This window comes from Parambassis ranga, chromosome 4 (assembly GCF_900634625.1).
Source record: "Parambassis ranga chromosome 4, fParRan2.1, whole genome shotgun sequence".
Taxonomy (NCBI): Eukaryota; Metazoa; Chordata; class Actinopteri; family Ambassidae; genus Parambassis; species Parambassis ranga.
The window spans coordinates 9,070,993-9,088,306 of NC_041025.1; the positions used below are offsets into that span (position 1 = coordinate 9,070,993).

Consider the following 17,314-nt stretch of genomic DNA (forward strand, 5'->3'; position numbering starts at 1 on the left):
ATATCAGAAGTGAAAGCAAAATGACAAAGTTCTGAATGTTTCTGGAACATTTTGACATTTTTCTCACACTAATTTTGCAACAAGGTCACAAAACCAGAAAGTTGTATCATGTCCAGAGATGATTCTGTTGTACTACAATACAGGCTGATGGTGGATGACTCACTCCATCGTCTTAGATAAAGTCACTGATGTTTGCTCTCCTCTGCATGATTCTACATATTGAAACCTTTCTCAGTACGGCTTGTCGTGTTTAAGTTATGTCATCAGGTTTGCTCGTCCTTCAATCATGCTCTAATCATGCTGAATCATGCTCGAGGGGAATATATAGGTTATGTTATATGATCAAACTACAGTCAAAATACACTATGTGACATAAAAAGAAAAACACTGTACTTATAGAACACGTCAAGGCGAGTCCGGTTCTAGGCAGGGGCAAGATGGGCAGTGCCCCCTCAAATAAATGTCTTGCCCCGTCAAATCAAATTTTTAGACGTTGAGAAAGCACATGTTAATATACTCACAAATTTAATATATTACGCGTTGACAAAATTATCATCGGTAGCGGAAAAATCCGGCAAGAAGGGGCACTTTTTATTAGCGTGTCTGTCCGTCCACTGTGTGTATTCACAGGCTGCAGCGCACACACACACACACACACACACCCTGAGTAAACATCCAATCAGCGTCTGTATGCAAATGAGTCAGCACGTAGTCTAACGGTGTAGTGACAGGTTTCAGTGGTTACGGAGAGGAAAGACATTGAAGAAGCTGCACACACGCATCTCGGGGAGTGTGAATACTCCGCGCCAAAATGAACTTTGTTCTTGCCACCTCGGGAGCGAGGAGAACGTTCTTTGTTCTCGTGGAGCATGCTCCCAGCTCTACAACAAGCACAGAGACGTGTCCATGTCCGCTGAATGTGACAGACTGAAGACAAATGACCGCTGTCTGACAGAGCCCTACTACTACTCAGACTGTAGTTCTACACTGTTCTGTTTCAGATCACCACTGCAGTTTCTACAAAGCCAGCTTACTTAATTTCCACTCCAGCTCTAGCAGGACACAGACACTGCAATGCATCCATTTTATGTGAAAGTTTTTGCAAAGGGAAATAGGAGACTGTGGTTGAAAGTGGACAGGAGTAGAGCGCTTTAAAAAATACAAATAAAACAAACAAATGATAAAAAAGAGAAAACATTACATGATCTATAGCCTGCTGTGCATTATTTATGTTAGTGTTACTTGTATTCATAAGACTACCTTTTAGTTTTGTAAACTTAAACTTACTTTAGATTAAATGGTTTTGAGAATGAGACCATCCAGATAAATGTTATGTTGTTGATTAATAGAATCTGGATTAAGGATATTTTATTTATTCAATGTTTATGTTTCAGTTTTCCTCCCTGAGGGATCGCCACCTTATACTGTGGTCAGGGGGATTGCGTGCCTCAGTGCTATACCAGCCGAAGCTTAGTCTTCAGGTGGGACTCACTAAGTTGGACAGGTCTGCAGATAAAGGCCTGACAAAGTGCATTCCACTTCTCCAGGCTGGCCTTTTGACACAGCTAACAACCCATTCAACACGGAACATATTGTCACTATAAGACCAGAGGCAAAAAAGTGCTTTAACATGAAGTGGTACACATGAGGCCCCCTTCACATTTCTGACTGCCCACCATCATACATGCCTGCCTAGACCGGCCTGCATCAAGGCCCAACCTTACACTCTCTACCACCCCTAGTGCTCAGCAGCACACATGTGAAGGCTGTCAGGATTCTAAGGATTGTGGACACAAGTGCAGGACAGCAGGCAGTTAAAGCTTAACATAGTCTTTATTTTCTCAGACCTCTTTACCTCATGGTTCTCTTTATAAAAGGTAACAAAGTGAGTGCTGGTTTTAACACCTACCCGCCTTGTGTTCCGTTACTCATCTAGTTTTTTACACGTGGTTGAGGTGGGGACACTTTACAGGAAATCACACTCTACACAGGCAGACATATATTTTTGTTTTATTTACTCTTTTTGAATTATTCTATTTGGACCCAAAAACTGTTATTGTAACTTAGTTATGTGTGTATTTTAACATGAGACCAGGTGCTCGGAAATCACAAACAAATCTCAAATAAAGTGAAATAAAATATCAAGAAGAGGGAGGGGGGTCATTGTGGGTTCAGAAACCACAGCCCCCCTGTGAGAAGCTCTAAAGGGTGCTCTCCAGAAAGACACCATTTTGCTCGTCCTTCTAGCACGATGCACACACTGCACACATACCTGCTGTTCCATGTTCTGTTCTGTCTGGGACAGAAAGGTAAGAATGCATCTTCACTTTCTTATATTCCTGTTTTAAATATTGTCACATTTAAACGGTCTATATTTAATTTCAGTTCATGGACATGACATCATAAACGGTAAAAAGGCCAAGAAAAACTCAATGCAGTACATGGCACATCTGACAGGCAGAGGAGGGTGTGGAGGATTCCTGGTCAGTGAGGACTTTGTGATGTCTGCTGCACACTGTGCTGGCTTGTGAGTGACCTGTACTCTACTGCAGAGATCTTACTTAGAGATCACTTAAACATCAATGTAAACACTTTCTCTGTCATTGTTCATGCAGAACAGAAGTTACTCTGGGGACCCACAACCTCAACAAGATTGATAGAAACACAATGATATACAGTGTGGAGAAGCAGTGCCAACACCCAAATTACGACAACAACACATTGAGCAATGACATCATGCTCCTCAAAGTAAGCAGCTCAGAAATATGTGTGTTTTTCTGTATCTATTAAAAATTACTAGAACAAACCACAGCTTTTATGACCTGATAGTACCAGGGCCTTGATAACATATACAGAGCTTCATTTAGGCCTCGTTCACACTGGAGAAAGTTAATCCAGCTAGAGTAGGATTGTATCTGGATAATATTTAAACTGGATAGGTTCAGACCTATTTTCAAATCTAGCTATCACACACACATGTCCGCACTCAACCTGGCTTAATCTGGCTTGTTTGCGGTCCTCCCAACCTCTAGGTGGTGCCTTGCGATATACAGAGTCCATTCAGGCCTCCCATGTGCGCATGTGTTTTTTTTTTTTTTTTGTCCCGTGTCGCTCATTCCTTCTTTTTTGGTTTAAAAAGCAGTTTATTCCTTTGTAGCCTTGTGGAAAATAAACTCAGGGCAAAGCTGTCATAGTTCGACGGTTGTTTACGTACAGCTTTTGTACACGATATGTGTTTTGCATCTATTTCGGTCTCAAATTGCTTGAAAAATGCTAAATGTCACAAAATGCAGTTCCCTCTGCGGCCACTGGGGCCGGACTCCAAGGGTCAGTCAATCCCTTTAGACCTCCAAATTTACAGCAGTTTACAGGATGGTACATAAAACAGGATAGCATAAGAAATACATCAAGAAGATTTTTAACTTGTTACTTGAACTTGTTGATTGTTGTGTTTCTCATGGTTCTATGCAGCTGTCCAGGAAAGCTCAAATGGGCAAAAAAAAGATCAAACCAGTTAAACTTCCAAGTAAAAATCCAAAACCCCTTAAAGCGAAACAAAAGTGCACCGTGGCTGGATGGGGCCTCACAAAAACTGCAGGTAACAGTGCTGATGAGCTGCAGGTCGTGGATGTGCCCGTCATTGACCTGAAAGAGTGTAAGAATCTGTGGGGTAGATCTCTTCCTCCCGAAGTCATCTGTGCTGGTGGATATAACACACCCAAAGGAATTTGTCAGGTATGTCTTTATTCTTTTCACAGAAAATATATAATCCAAACAACAATAACAATAACCAGATATCTGCTCCTCACAGGGTGACTCTGGTGGCCCTCTGGTGTGCAAGGGGGTGGCAGTCGGTGTTGTTTCCTTTAACAACAAATCAAATTGTGACTACCCAGATCTGCCCAATGTCTACACTGACATATCCAAGTTCCTCCCCTGGATCAATGACATTTTGAAGAAAAAGAAATGCTAAATGTGACAACATATTTGACATTTTATGAAAGTTTTGCTTTGTTTTAGTCTTTGTTGCTTTTTTTTCAAACCACTATGCACATTTACACTGCTGTCAGACACCCTCTGCTCTCATGCAGTTGTTAATCTGTCATTCATGAATGATAATATTGATAATAAACTTCTGGTTTCTGTTACACGTGTGACTTTGCCTGTTTATTAATCATATGAGAAAAAAAACACCTCGCTTCCAGATGAAGCGCAGATATCAGAAGTGAAAGCATAATGTCAAAGTTCTGAACGTTTCTGGAACATTTTGACACACAATTTTTGCAACAAGGTCACAAAACCAGAAAGTTGTATCATGTCCAGAGATGATTCTGTTGTACTACAATGCACATATACAGGTTGATGGTGGATGACTCACTCCATCATGACTTATGTCATCTGTACTAAAAGCATGCACTAATGCTTTACTATACTTCACTGATTCGTTGCTGTCTCTATGTTACAGCAGCAGAATACAACAGAATAGAATACAAAAATATATAAGAAGTTACATTTAAGAACAGTTCAAAAAATTAAAAGTTAAAGTTAAAAATAACCTGCAGACTTACTGGTCTTAACATATTAAACAATATTAAAATATGAAACAAGTGGAAATATCCTACATGATAAGAGACGACGACTTTGAGTTGGTTGGTGGGCTGGTTCTGTGATATGACAATAACAAAAGAAAGTTCATACGGCCCCTTCACATATTCTTAAAAAGCCACGTGTGGAAGGAAATTTCAAGATATGATAGAGAAGGCGGTGTGTTGGACAACAAGAAAAAGCTTTAAAAGGGTGCACTGCTCTGCAGAAAGACACCATTGTGCTCGTCCTTCAGTCACAATGCACCCACTGATCAAGTTCCTGCTGTTCCATGTTCTGATCTGTCTGGGTCAAAATGGTAAGATTGCATCATCTCTTTCTTACACACATGTTAAATGTTGTCTGTTGTTAATTTGACTTATTTCGTTTCAGCTTTTGGAACTGAAATCATAAATGGTCACAGGGCTGAGAACAACACCATGCAGTACATGGCACATCTGCAGGACAGTGAACACACATGTGGAGGGTTTCTGATCAGTGAGGACTTTGTGATGACTGCTGCACACTGTGCTGGCTTGTGAGTGGCCTGTACTCTACTGCAGAGACCTTTGATTTATATAAACAACTTACACATTTTCTCTGTCATCATTCATGCAGGACGACAGTCATTCTGGGCACCCACGATCTCAACAAGATTGATGAAGACACAATGGTGTACGGAGTGCAGAAGGAGTGCGTCCACCCAGATTATGTGTACCCAGTGATGAATGACATCATGCTCGTCAAAGTGAGTACATATCTGTTCCAGGGGAATATGTACGCTATAATATATGGTCAAACTAATGTCACAGCATTGTGTGACATAGAAAGGTAACACACTACATTTATTGAACACATTAGGGCCCCGATCTGCCTCAGTAACACACAAAAAAATATACACTTTAAACCTGCTTCAAACCAGAGATTTCACTCACTCCATACACCCACAGTGCTTACAGATATGGAAAAACATATCAGTCAATATTACATGAAAACGTGTATAAGCTACAAAACAGACCAGTTCCTTCATGTGAGATCTTATTACTGCAGACTGCTGAACTAAAAGACAGTGTTGTGTTTTTCATGATTCTGCGTCTCCAGCTGTCCAGGAAAGCTCAACTGGGGAAAAATATCAAGACAATCAAAATTCCAACTCATCCAAAATTCCTGAAAGAAAACAAAAAGTGCACCGTGGCTGGATGGGGTCTCACAAAAACCGGGGGTAACACTGTCAATAAGCTGCAGGTTGTGGACGTGCCCGTCATTGACCTGGAGAAGTGTAAATTTGTGTGGCGTTGGCTTCCTCCTAAAGTCATCTGTGCTGGTGGATATGACACAACCAAAGGATTCTGTGATGTATGTCTTTAACTTTCCACTGAGAATATATGTTATAAAAACAACAACAATCAGTTATTTCCTCCTCACAGGGTGACTCTGGTGGCCCTCTGGTGTGTGATGGGGTGGCAGCCGGTATTGTTTCCTTTGGAGAAGAAAAGTGTGACTACCCAGCTCGGCCCAATGTTTACACCGACATATCCAAGTTCCTCCCCTGGATCAATGACATTTTGAAGAAAAAGAAATGCTAAATGTGACACAATATTTGGCATTTTGTGAATGTTTTGCTTTGTTTTAGTGACTTTGTTGCTTTTTGAGCTAGACTTCCTTCTGTGATAGCGACCATAAATCCATAAAAGCATACATGGAGGAACATGTAGCAACATTTTTTTTTTAGTAATTTTCTTCAAAAAACATAACCGCTTTCACATCAAAACGCAATGATGTGTTTAGACTGCTGTCCGATGAATAATGAAAGAATCATTAGTCACGCTGTTAACATCAGTGCTTGTGGTCCATCAAGATTCTGCTTTTGCTTGATGTTTTGTGTTCATTGTGGCTACATATGCATATAAAACAAGAGAACCAGAATAAAATGTAAGAGCTGTAAGATACAGTATGTAATAATCTGCCATTTAAAGAATGATAATAAACTGCTGGTTACTCTTACACATGTGACTGGACTTAATTTTTTTCCAAAAATGCTTCCAGTTGGAGCAAAGATATTCACAAAGCCATTTTTAAGGAAACAAGAAACACACAACCCACTGCGGTTTATTACATCCTGTTTTCTTTCTTTCTTTTTTTAAACTGTGTGTTTTTAAAGTTTGTGTGTTGTGTGTTGTTACTGTCAGTACTGTAAACACCAAATATCCAACTACTCAAACTATATTGTAAGTCTAATGTATTAAGACTGTAATATGACTACAGTCAACTACAGTCAAAAATAATCTTTGTCTCATTAAATCGTGCATCATCATTATTTCTGGCCAGTTGTGCTATGAAGACTGCAGTTTATAATTTTCACAAGTGTGATTGCCGACACATGAGTGCTAAGATATGCTGCTGCAAACTGTGGCTTCTGTGGTCCAACAAACTGTCACATAGCACAAAGAAAGGCTTAGGTCACATAGATCTGATCCAGAAAACCTCACGTCTGTCTTCTGTGTTCTTAAGTTTAAATAACATGGGTTCATTTTGCAGTTTAGGTTTTTAGCATATTCAAAGTTAGTTGGATTTATTTTATTTTCATCCAATATATTTCACAGTTATGCTAGGATTTTATTGTGATTTTACATTTACTTTATTCAGCTCAAACTCAGTTGGTGGATAGCTACAGTGTGCTTTTTTACCACAGCTGTTGTTTAGCCCAGTGATCCTGCCACCTTCATGAGGAATACAGAACAAACAAACAGTTCTGCATTCATATGGCAGTATACATGTTTTTTCATCCTCAGCATCCATGACAATTTTGAACAACTCTGCCTCCTCTTCTTCCCCTGTTTTCACTCAGGAGTGTTCAATAACAGTTATGGAGCAGCACATGGCAGTGAAATAATACATGTAAAGAGCTGAATGATTCACTGCATCCACCTTAGATATGTTACGGATGTTTGTACTCTCCTTCTTTCTTTCCTCATCTATTGTTGTTATCTTATGTGTTTGTGGGCTCTGCACAGCTTTGCATGTAGGTCAACAACCACTGACCCTGTTAACATTAATACTGAAGTTACCTCAGGCCACAAACTTAAACTGAAATCACAATGTCCCATAATACATTCAAGAAAAAGGGGCATTTAAATGAGTATTAATTTTTAATGTGACTGCATGTGTCAAAAAAAGCTCAACAAAACACTGTAACAAATCAAAAGGAAAGCTGGATTTAACACCTGTGATCATGACAGTGAAGCTGTGAAGTTTCCATTACTCATCTAGTTTTCACAGGTCTGCAAGAAGCTGCAGGAGCGACTGCAAGAAGCTTTGAAAGCATCAACTCTCTGCAGAAAGACATTTTGCTCGTCCTTCTAGCACGATGCACACACTGCACACGTACCTGCTGTTCCATGTTCTGATCTGTCTGAGACTTAATGGTAAGATTTCAGCATCTCTTTCTCATTCACAAATGAAATGTTGTCTCTTTTAAGGTTCTACATTTGTACCGTCAGCTTTTGGAAATGAAATCATAAATGGTCACAAGGCTAAGAAAAACTCAATGCAGTACATGGCATATCTGGATGGCAACGGATACATGTGTGGAGGGTTCCTCATCAGTGAGGACTTTGTGATGACCGCTGCACACTGTGCTGGCATGTGAGTGACCTGCACTCTACTGCAGAGATCTTTGATTGATATAAACCTCATCTTAAATGTTTTCTCTGTCATCATTCATGCAGAACAAAAGTTGTTCTGGGCACCCACGATCTCAAGGAGATTGATGAAAACACGATGCTATATGATGTGGAGAAGGAGTGCAAACACCCATATTTTGACAAAGTCAGAAAGGGAAACGACATCATGCTCCTCAAAGTAAATACATATTTATTCAAGATACACTGTGGTCCATAACAAGGTAGAAACACCAGATGACTTGATAGCCTTGCATCTGGGTTAATATATCATGAGGCATCGCAACACTGGAAGGTTGTTGGCATAAATACAATGTTGTGTTTTTCCTGTTTTATGTCTCCAGCTGTCTAGGAAAGCTCGGGTGGGCAAAAAAAAGATCAAACCTGTTAAACTTCCAACAAAAAATCCCAAACCCCTGAAAGCAAACCAAAAGTGCACTGTAGCTGGATGGGGGAAAACTGAAAGCGGTAAAAATGCTGATGAGCTGCAGGCTGTGGATGTGCCCATCATTTCACTGGAACAGTGTCGGACTTTTAGGCGTGGCCTTCCTCCTGCAGTTATCTGTGCTGGGGGATACAATACAACAAAAGGAACCTGTATGGTATGCATTTTATCTTTTCATAGAAAATATATGTTATGAGGGGGGAAAAAAACAACAACCAGTTATTTGCTCCTCACAGGGCGACTCTGGTGGTCCTCTGATGTGCAAGGGGGTGGCGGTTGGTGTCGTTTCCTTTGGATCCATACCATGTGACTACCCAGGTCCGCCCAATGTTTACACCGACATATCCAAGTTTCTCCCGTGGATCAATAATATGTTGAAGAAAAAGAAATGCTAAGTGTAATGTTTGGTTTGTCAGGCTGTTTTTAACCAAAATATTGGAAGCTTTTTTAAAGCTTAATCATTTTTTGAGAAATCCACCCACAGAGGTCCTGAACACATACAACACAGATTCCCCTGATTCCCTTCATCCTAAAGAAGCCACTCGGGATTGCTGACACATCTTCAAAAAACAATCCTTGAGTCCAGTCCTCAATTTAAACTCTTGGAAAGGACTTTAACCTGGATGAATGAGAGCATCCACAGATATACTGTACAATGATGCATATTTAGACTGCTGTCTGTTGAATAATGGGAGTTTTATGCAATACAACTCTTTCATCCAACTAGGCCACAGAATAATGTTTTTTCTAGAGGACGCTCTAATACAACATCATCTTACATGAAGCTACTGATATTTGCTCTCCCCTGCATGGTTACAGATATTGAAACCTCTCTTGTTGTGTGGGAAGCATATCAGCTTTACCTAAAACATGCACACATCAGTGCAAGCAGCTGTGTGAAGGCAGCAGGTTGAGTCTTCACACTCTTTGAATGCATGACAGCAACCACTGACCTTGCTAACAATAATGTTGATAATTCAGGATGTCACAGGGCCAATGCAGTTTCCTAGTCAGGTCCAACAACAACATGATTTGTGTACATGCTCACTTTAAGACCTAATGGCATTTTTCCTCTCTGAGCACAGCTAATCGTGGCCTTTAATTTACTGTATAACACAGCACAGTCTGAATAATGGTACAGTGTAACAGAATCCAACAAAGGGGTTAACTTCAGAGTATAGCCTTACATGATTATAACCTGGAACATGAATCCTTAGTGGAGGTCATTCTAACTAACTGAATGTCTAACTGTAGGTGAGAATGGTGCCTCTCTTCCTAAATCAACACAGTAAACACTAAATGGAAATTGTCGATATGAAATTGTTGAAATTTTATAAGTTGTGAGGTTAATGTTGCCTACATCTACAACCTCTAGATATATACATCCACTTAATACGTGCGTGTCAAACACTGCAGATGGCTTAGAGGTCTAAAACTGGCGATAACAGTGCTGATGAGATACAGGTTGTGGTTATACCCATCATTCCGCTGGAACAGTATCAGATCTTATAGCATATATAGACTTCTTCCTGGTTCTGTGCTGGTGGTATAGCTTGTATTTTTTCATAGAAAATATGTGTATTGATAAAACAACAAGAAAAAAAGGGTGACTCTGGTTGCCCTCTGGTGTTCAAAGGGGGTGACAGTTGGCGTTGTTTCCTTTGTCATTGCTTAGATGTTCACACCGACACACACCGATATACAAGTTTCTCCATGGGATCAATGTGCTCGATGTCTTTTGGTAGATCTGATATGGTTTCATTATGTAAAACAGTATAAAAAATTGTCATGCCTATTATTCAAATATTTCTTTCATTCACTCATCAATAAACAGCCACATGTAAAATTAATTCTTAAGAGGAGGAAAGGAGGGTGGTGGTTTGTGGCCACAGGCACCTTACAAAAAGCTTTAAACGGGTGCACTGCTCTGCAGAAAGACACCATTTTGCTCGTTCTTCTGGCACAATGCACCCACTGATCAAGTTCCTGCTGTTCCATGTTCTGATCTGTCTGGGTCAAAATGGTAAGATTGCATCATCTCTTTCTTACACACATGTTAAATGTTGTCACTTTTAAATTCTACATTCTTACTGTCAGCTTTTGGAAATGAAATCATAAATGGTCACAAGGCTGAGAAAAACACCATGCAGTACATGGCATATCTGAAGGAGAAAGGCACATGTGGAGGATTCCTGATCAGTGAGGACTTTGTGATGACTGCTGCACACTGTGCTGGCTTGTGAGTGACCTGTACTCTACTGCAGAGATCTTTGATTTATATAAACAGCTTAAACATTTTCTCTGTCATTGTTCATGCAGGAAAAAAGTCATTTTGGGCACCCACAATCTCAAAAACTTTGATAGAAATATGATATACAATGTGCAGAAGGAGTGCATCCACCCAGACTATATCAACGCTACAGAAGGAAATGACATCATGCTCCTCAAAGTAAGCAGATACCTCTTTACTGGAAATATGTGTGTTTTATGTTCAAACTACTATCAAGATACACTATGAGCTATAACAAAGTAAACATTGCATTATTAGAACTATTTCTGGCAACAACCATAGTCCTAGCAACAGACATGTCTTCTTTGTTCTTTCTTTATGAACTCACATAAGTAAATAAATAAATGCACTCAATTTCATCAAACTCCCACATTTTGATGAATTCATAGACACCAGATCTTTTCCAAAAATCAGTAACAGAAAAAGCAAGACCGTAGTTATAGCATGGACAGAGGGGACGTGTCCCCACCATTGAAAAAAGAAAAAAACTTGTTTCAAATTCTTGGATTTTCTCAACTTGGTGCAGTGTTTGCAAACATTATTTATGCATAGATATAGGATGCTTGAGTCCAAGTGAAAGTACATTAGACACAAAACTAGCTGAATATGTCCTTGTTATGTGACACTGACTGGACACATGGGGCTGAAAAAGTTTCGTGTCCTGTTTATGTTACCGCTCATCTAAATTCCTGAATTACAGTGTAATGTCAAACACTGCACAGCTTTAAGTTTAGAAATTCTGGATCAAATAACACTTGAAGACTGTTGGACTAAAAGACAGTGTTGTGTTTTTCATGGTTCTTTGTCTCCAGTTGTCCAGAAAAGCTCAACTGGGAGAAAATATCAAGCTGATTAAAATTCCAACTTATCCAAGATTCCTGAAACCAAACCAAATGTGCACCGTGGCTGGATGGGGCCTCACAAAAACTGCCGGTCACACTGCTGATGAGCTGCAGGTTGTGGATGTGCCTGTCATTGACCTGAAAGAGTGTCAGACACAATGGCATCTTCCTCCTAAAGTCATCTGTGCTGGTGGATACGGCACAAACAAGGGAACCTGTGATGTATGCCTTCATTTATTTATTTATTTAGTTTTTTTTGATGCACTATGTGCAGCTTTACAAACCACTTCTACCTCCACTCATCTGTGCAATCACTGTTTCCTACTCTTATTTTGACTCACAGGGTGACTCTGGTGGCCCTCTGGTGTGTGCTGGGGTGGCAGTCGGTGTTGTTTCTTATGGAGGAAAAACATGTGACTACCCAGCTCGGCCCGATGTTTACACCGACATATCCAAGTTTCTCCCCTGGATCAATGACATTTTGAAGAAACAGACATGCTAAATGTGAAATATTTCAAATGTTGTGAATGTTTTGCTTTTGCGTTAATCACTGTGTCGCTTTTTGAGCCAGACTTCCTTCTGTGATGCTGACGATGAATCCATAAGAGGACACATGGAGGAACATGTAAACGTTTTAATTGACTGAAAAACATGATCAATTCTGTGATATCAGATCAAAGTATGATTGTACACATTAAATCAAAAATCATGAGTGACAGTGTGAACATCTAAACTCACATACAGATGGTCTCTGTCATCAAGACAGCTGCACCACTAAAAAACTATGTTTCTGTTTTTGCTTCGCATGTTTTGTTTTCAAGTGGCTACATTTGCATTAAAAAGAAGAAAAAAACACAAATAGAAAAAGAGTCAACATGGACCAAAAGTGCATAAATAAAGAGATGTAAAATTGACAGAGAATTAACTAAAATAATTGAATGCAACACATGTAATATGTAAGATGCAGCTATAACGGTTAATAAACTACTGGTGACTGTTATGCATGTGACTATAGGCCTAATTATTAATGGTATACAAGAAAGATTTTTTGTGGATTTTATTCCACAAATTTTGAATATGTAACAAAACAAAACTGTTTCAATGGAAGCAAGTTATGCCACATCCAGAGGGGACTCTGCTGTACGAGCTGAAGGTGAGGGATTTGTTCCTTCCTCACTGAAAACGCCGCACCACATTTTGTTCTTATAGCCCTACTATTGGGCCTTTATCACTAGTCTGTGTGACAACAACAAATGTGTGGTTATGCAAACAAGGGCATAGAAGCACAGTGTGGTGATAAAACATACTGACAGACATGAACTGTGTAACCCCCATCATTGCTAAAAGCGAGGTTCACAGCAGTCTGACCACTGACTCCTTCTTCAGGCCAAACTCTGACACTGTGATGCTTTAGTGATCAACCAGCCTCAGAGACTGCACACAGCTTTACAGACGTTCTGACCAACAAATCATACATATACTACTGGCCGATGTTAGCATGCTCACATGTGCTTCTTTTGGTAGAGTTTGTCGTTTGTGTCGTTTTTGTGTTGTATGAAAATGCTCACACACTCCTTTCACATTTAACGAACAGTCGTACTTCTGCACAGCACCATACTGCGTCAGCACTTATTAAGATCACACTATTTCCAATCACTTTATGATGTGGTCCCATGTGGTTAAGAAGATAAATAACAATTTGAGTCACGATGCTGTCAGATGTCTGTCAATTTAAATGATGCTGGTCATAACTGTGAGAACGCTGCTCTGTGGTTTCTGCTTCATATCTAGATTTTACTAAGCAAGAGTGCAATTAAAGACACATTAATGAGAAAACTTTAAAAAAAAGAAATGAAATCTTCGAGCTTTTTCCAGGCAGAAGGACCACAGTCATTTTATTTACTGAAACAAAGGTCATGTGGTGTGTACATGTATGCACTTAAAGGCTGCACTGACGCATAGATGTGTGCAAAGAGGTTAAGGTGTGGGGGGGGGGGGGGGGGGGGGTGAAAGCCTCAGATCGTATATAGGGGTTAAATGTGACTCAGGTTACCTGCTGAGTTCAGTGCTGACATGATGCCTGCTCTGCAAAACCTGATGTTTTTTTATGTTCTGACGTGTCTCAGACAAAATGGTAAGATAGCTTCATCTGATGATGTATGTCTGTTAGAAAACATGAACTGTTACCTTTGTTCTCTCATTTTTACAGCGCTTGGGAGTGAAATAATAAATGGTAAAGACGTCCCAGCGAAGTTAATGCTGTACATGGCCTCGGTGCAGCACAACAACAGGCACAGATGTGGAGGATTTCTTGTCAGTGAAGACTTTGTGGTCACTGCTGCACACTGTGACCACGGGTGAGTTCACAGACTGTATTATGTTTGAAGTTTTTATTCTTTTCATTTGTTATATGAACTACTGACAACCGCCTAATGATCACATGTTCAGGGATGCTCTCAGTGTTGTTCTTGGCACCCACAACCTGAAGAATGTTGATGACAGTACAATGAGATACAGTGTCACAAAATGCAAGCACCCGGATTATAAGAAGCCTGCAACTGGTAATGACATAATGCTCCTCAAAGTAAGTACATATAGTGTTTAAACTAAATGTTGCATTGATATAATGCAAATCTACCTGTACAATCTAAAATCTATCATCTACTATATGGCAATGACTATAAACTTGCACAATGCAATGAAAGAATACTTAATTTCACTGCATACGAGTCTGGACAGACATAAATTTAACATAATGATGTGTAGGGGAGGCAATTCTAAGTATAATTAAATCTGTCTGACAGGTACTTGTTAGGCCAGAATGATATCTGCTAATGTTTCACTTCCTGATTTTCAGCTGTCTAAGAAAGTGCAGCTGAACAACAGAGTACAACCGATTCAACTTCCAAACTCTGCCATCAAAGACAAAGCAAAATGCCGCGTCGCCGGCTGGGGTTTCACAAAAACCAGGGGGACAACAGTGTCTGTGCTGAAAAAGGTGGATGTGAGCATTGTTCCCTTGAAGGACTGCAGGAGGAAATGGGAATCTCACAGAGTTCATCTTGTAAACACTGTTATCTGTGCAGGTGGATCTGACAAAAATAAAGGATTTTGTAATGTATGTTTTCTTCTTTTTTCCCACAAAAAGTATCATCTGGCTTGCAGTTTTAAATGATGGAATAACAAACCGAGGTTCTTCCTCCTCACAGGGGGATTCTGGTGGCCCATTGGTGTGCAGCGGAGCCGCAGCTGGCATCGTGTCTTTTAACTACAGAAACAACTGCGACTACCCAAACCTACCCAACGTCTACACAGACATGTCAAAACACCTGGTCTGGATCAAAAATATCACCAGACAGAGACATTGTTAAATGTTGTATTTGCAATTACTTCTGTGTTTGCTCTCCCTGCAAAATCAAACTTTACTTTCAGTTTTATCCTTTTTTATTTTTGGATATGATAATCTGTATTAGGGTATATTTGACATAATATAAATAAAACATTTTTATTGTAAAATGTATTTATTTAGGTCAATTATTATATTTAGTTAATAAATAAAAAAATAAAATGAAGTACAGCATTAGTTTCACAAGTGTTACCGTGAGAACGTAGACTATCAGACCTGAATTTGGAAACTGTGGTTTCTGTGGTTCATCGTGTTTGTCACACAATCTGAAAAAATGTTTCAGTCTCTGATGTTAATCCACAACAAAGAACTTAGGTTTTACATTTATGTTCCTTCTTTATAAAACTCAACAAACTACATTTCACTTGATGTGGCGGTGCAGCATAGGGAAGGGATTCAAAAGTCACCTTGGTTTCAACTTTCAATCTCTGATCCGATTAAGTCTGAGCATGTGACTGTTACCAAGAAATGGAGATAAAAGCCAAAAATTGATAAATGAAGAAGCAGAGAAGATACTTCTGTCACTTCTCATGTGTGTGCCTCCCCCTGCTGCACATTCTGATTGAGTGATGCACGCACTGATACACTTCCATGGGTACGCTATGTGCTTACAGTCACTTTTGACCGTGGGGTGCTGTTTCAAATTGAAACTTATGAATCTACAATGTACGAGCATCAGAAAACAGGGCAGATGAATGCTCTGCACAAATGCATGACAGGGCAAGTTTTCATATATGCAAGTAGCAGGGTCTGTCAGTCAGTCAGGGGCATTGACACTTTTTTTCTACACTTCTTTAGCCAGAGGTCAGCCAAGTAAGCACAAGCAAGCATAAAAGCTTGTGTTAAGTGCCATGCATTATAGGTTGATTGTGCTTGGTTTTTGCTTAACTTTCAGCAGCAAGTGACCTGAAAGCAGACCTGTAAGGTGCATCATCACATGTTTCACAAGCCCTCCTCCCCCCTCCCCCACAATGCTCAGTCTCCTGCAGCTGACATGACACATTTGGCGGCTTTACAAACTTTTTTTTTTATCAAAAGCTACTAGTGACTCTCTTTGGTGACATTTGGAGACTGACGTGAAATCATTCTGCTGTCAGGCTACTCTCGTTGACGAGCAGCGACCGTGAGCTCCTCCCCCGCATCAACGCACTCACAGCCGGTCAGTCTCACTGTAGCTTCACGCAGCAGGTTCAGCTGCAGGCAGAGCAGAGAGACCCACAGCACTCATCACACTGATATAATGATGGGGAAACACTGAACTGATTCTTAAATATGTTGAATGTTGGATAAATAGGCTGTGTATTTTATGCTCATTTGGTATTTCCAGAGTAGAAAAAAAGTAGAAAAAAACCTCAACAATGTAAACCGAACCGAAAACCTCAGAACTGTGACACGAACCGAACCATGGATTTAGTGAACCGTTCCACCCCTAATAAACATATATAACATTGAGGGACATTGTTGAAAGCCTTGAAACACTTGAGATATGATCACAAACGTTGCATGCCACATCTGAGAAGGAGCTGCACATTGAAAGAATGCAAAGTCACCATACAACTCAGGCCTTCTTTGCAGGGTAATGAGGTTCAAATGAGAAAGGAACAACTTGTATATCAAAATCAAAAATACTGTATTAATCCCAGAAAGAAATTGCTCTTACAGATTTGATAAAGAATATAATGATGTGAGTGTGTGTTGATCTCTGCAGCTACATATTGCACATGCAGTTTTGCAACTGTGGGGGGCATTAGATCTAATTTAATGCTGGAAACTGTGGTTTCTGTGGTTGTCCTACTTATGCAAAGAAAATTCTAAGAAACATATCAGTGGGCTGTGTCACATGTTTTCACAAGGAACCTTGGTTTTGCACATCTTGTCTTGAGTTGCATTCTCAAGATGATGTGCAAGGAGGCATATGATGATAAAGTTAAAAAAAATGGGTTGGGAGAGATTAGTCTGTTGCATTTTAATCATACCAGGACATGTAGTCATCATACAATCATATAAGAAGTATTGATTGTGTATAATCTTCAATATTCTTTTCATCATAGATTTCAATCACTGATC

The 17,314-nt window shown here is 39.8% G+C and overlaps 4 protein-coding genes across 5 annotated transcripts in view; all 4 read left to right on the forward strand.

The window, feature by feature from the left end:
* Nucleotides 1-17,314, forward strand: part of LOC114434129 (mast cell protease 1A-like) — a 63,715-nt gene that overhangs the window by 42,771 nt on the left and 3,630 nt on the right. The window lies entirely within an intron of this gene.
* LOC114434127 (mast cell protease 1A-like) lies at nt 2,252-3,987 on the forward strand. The gene is made up of 5 exons (XM_028403091.1): nt 2,252-2,309; nt 2,386-2,527; nt 2,616-2,748; nt 3,472-3,735; nt 3,812-3,987. The coding sequence occupies exons 1-5, from the start codon at nt 2,252-2,254 to the stop codon at nt 3,971-3,973; spliced, it is 759 nt and encodes a 252-aa protein (XP_028258892.1). The 3' UTR covers nt 3,974-3,987.
* On the forward strand, nt 4,817-12,843 carry LOC114434122 (granzyme-like protein 1). The gene is made up of 10 exons (XM_028403083.1): nt 4,817-4,903; nt 8,085-8,229; nt 8,313-8,445; nt 8,609-8,866; nt 8,946-9,027; nt 10,643-10,732; nt 10,807-10,948; nt 11,029-11,158; nt 11,812-12,063; nt 12,185-12,843. Exons 1-10 carry the CDS (start codon nt 4,846-4,848, stop codon nt 12,341-12,343), a joined length of 1,449 nt encoding a protein of 482 aa, XP_028258884.1. The 5' UTR covers nt 4,817-4,845; the 3' UTR covers nt 12,344-12,843.
* On the forward strand, nt 13,899-15,357 carry LOC114434125 (mast cell protease 1A-like). Of its 2 annotated transcripts, XM_028403086.1 has the most exons (6): nt 13,899-13,975; nt 14,051-14,198; nt 14,290-14,425; nt 14,699-14,839; nt 14,928-14,959; nt 15,051-15,357. In XM_028403086.1, the coding sequence occupies exons 1-6, from the start codon at nt 13,915-13,917 to the stop codon at nt 15,328-15,330; spliced, it is 798 nt and encodes a 265-aa protein (XP_028258887.1). In that variant the 5' UTR covers nt 13,899-13,914; the 3' UTR covers nt 15,331-15,357. The 2 variants fall into 2 exon arrangements, with proteins under 2 accessions (XP_028258887.1, XP_028258888.1); XM_028403087.1 differs by having other exon boundaries at nt 14,699-14,959; nt 15,051-15,313.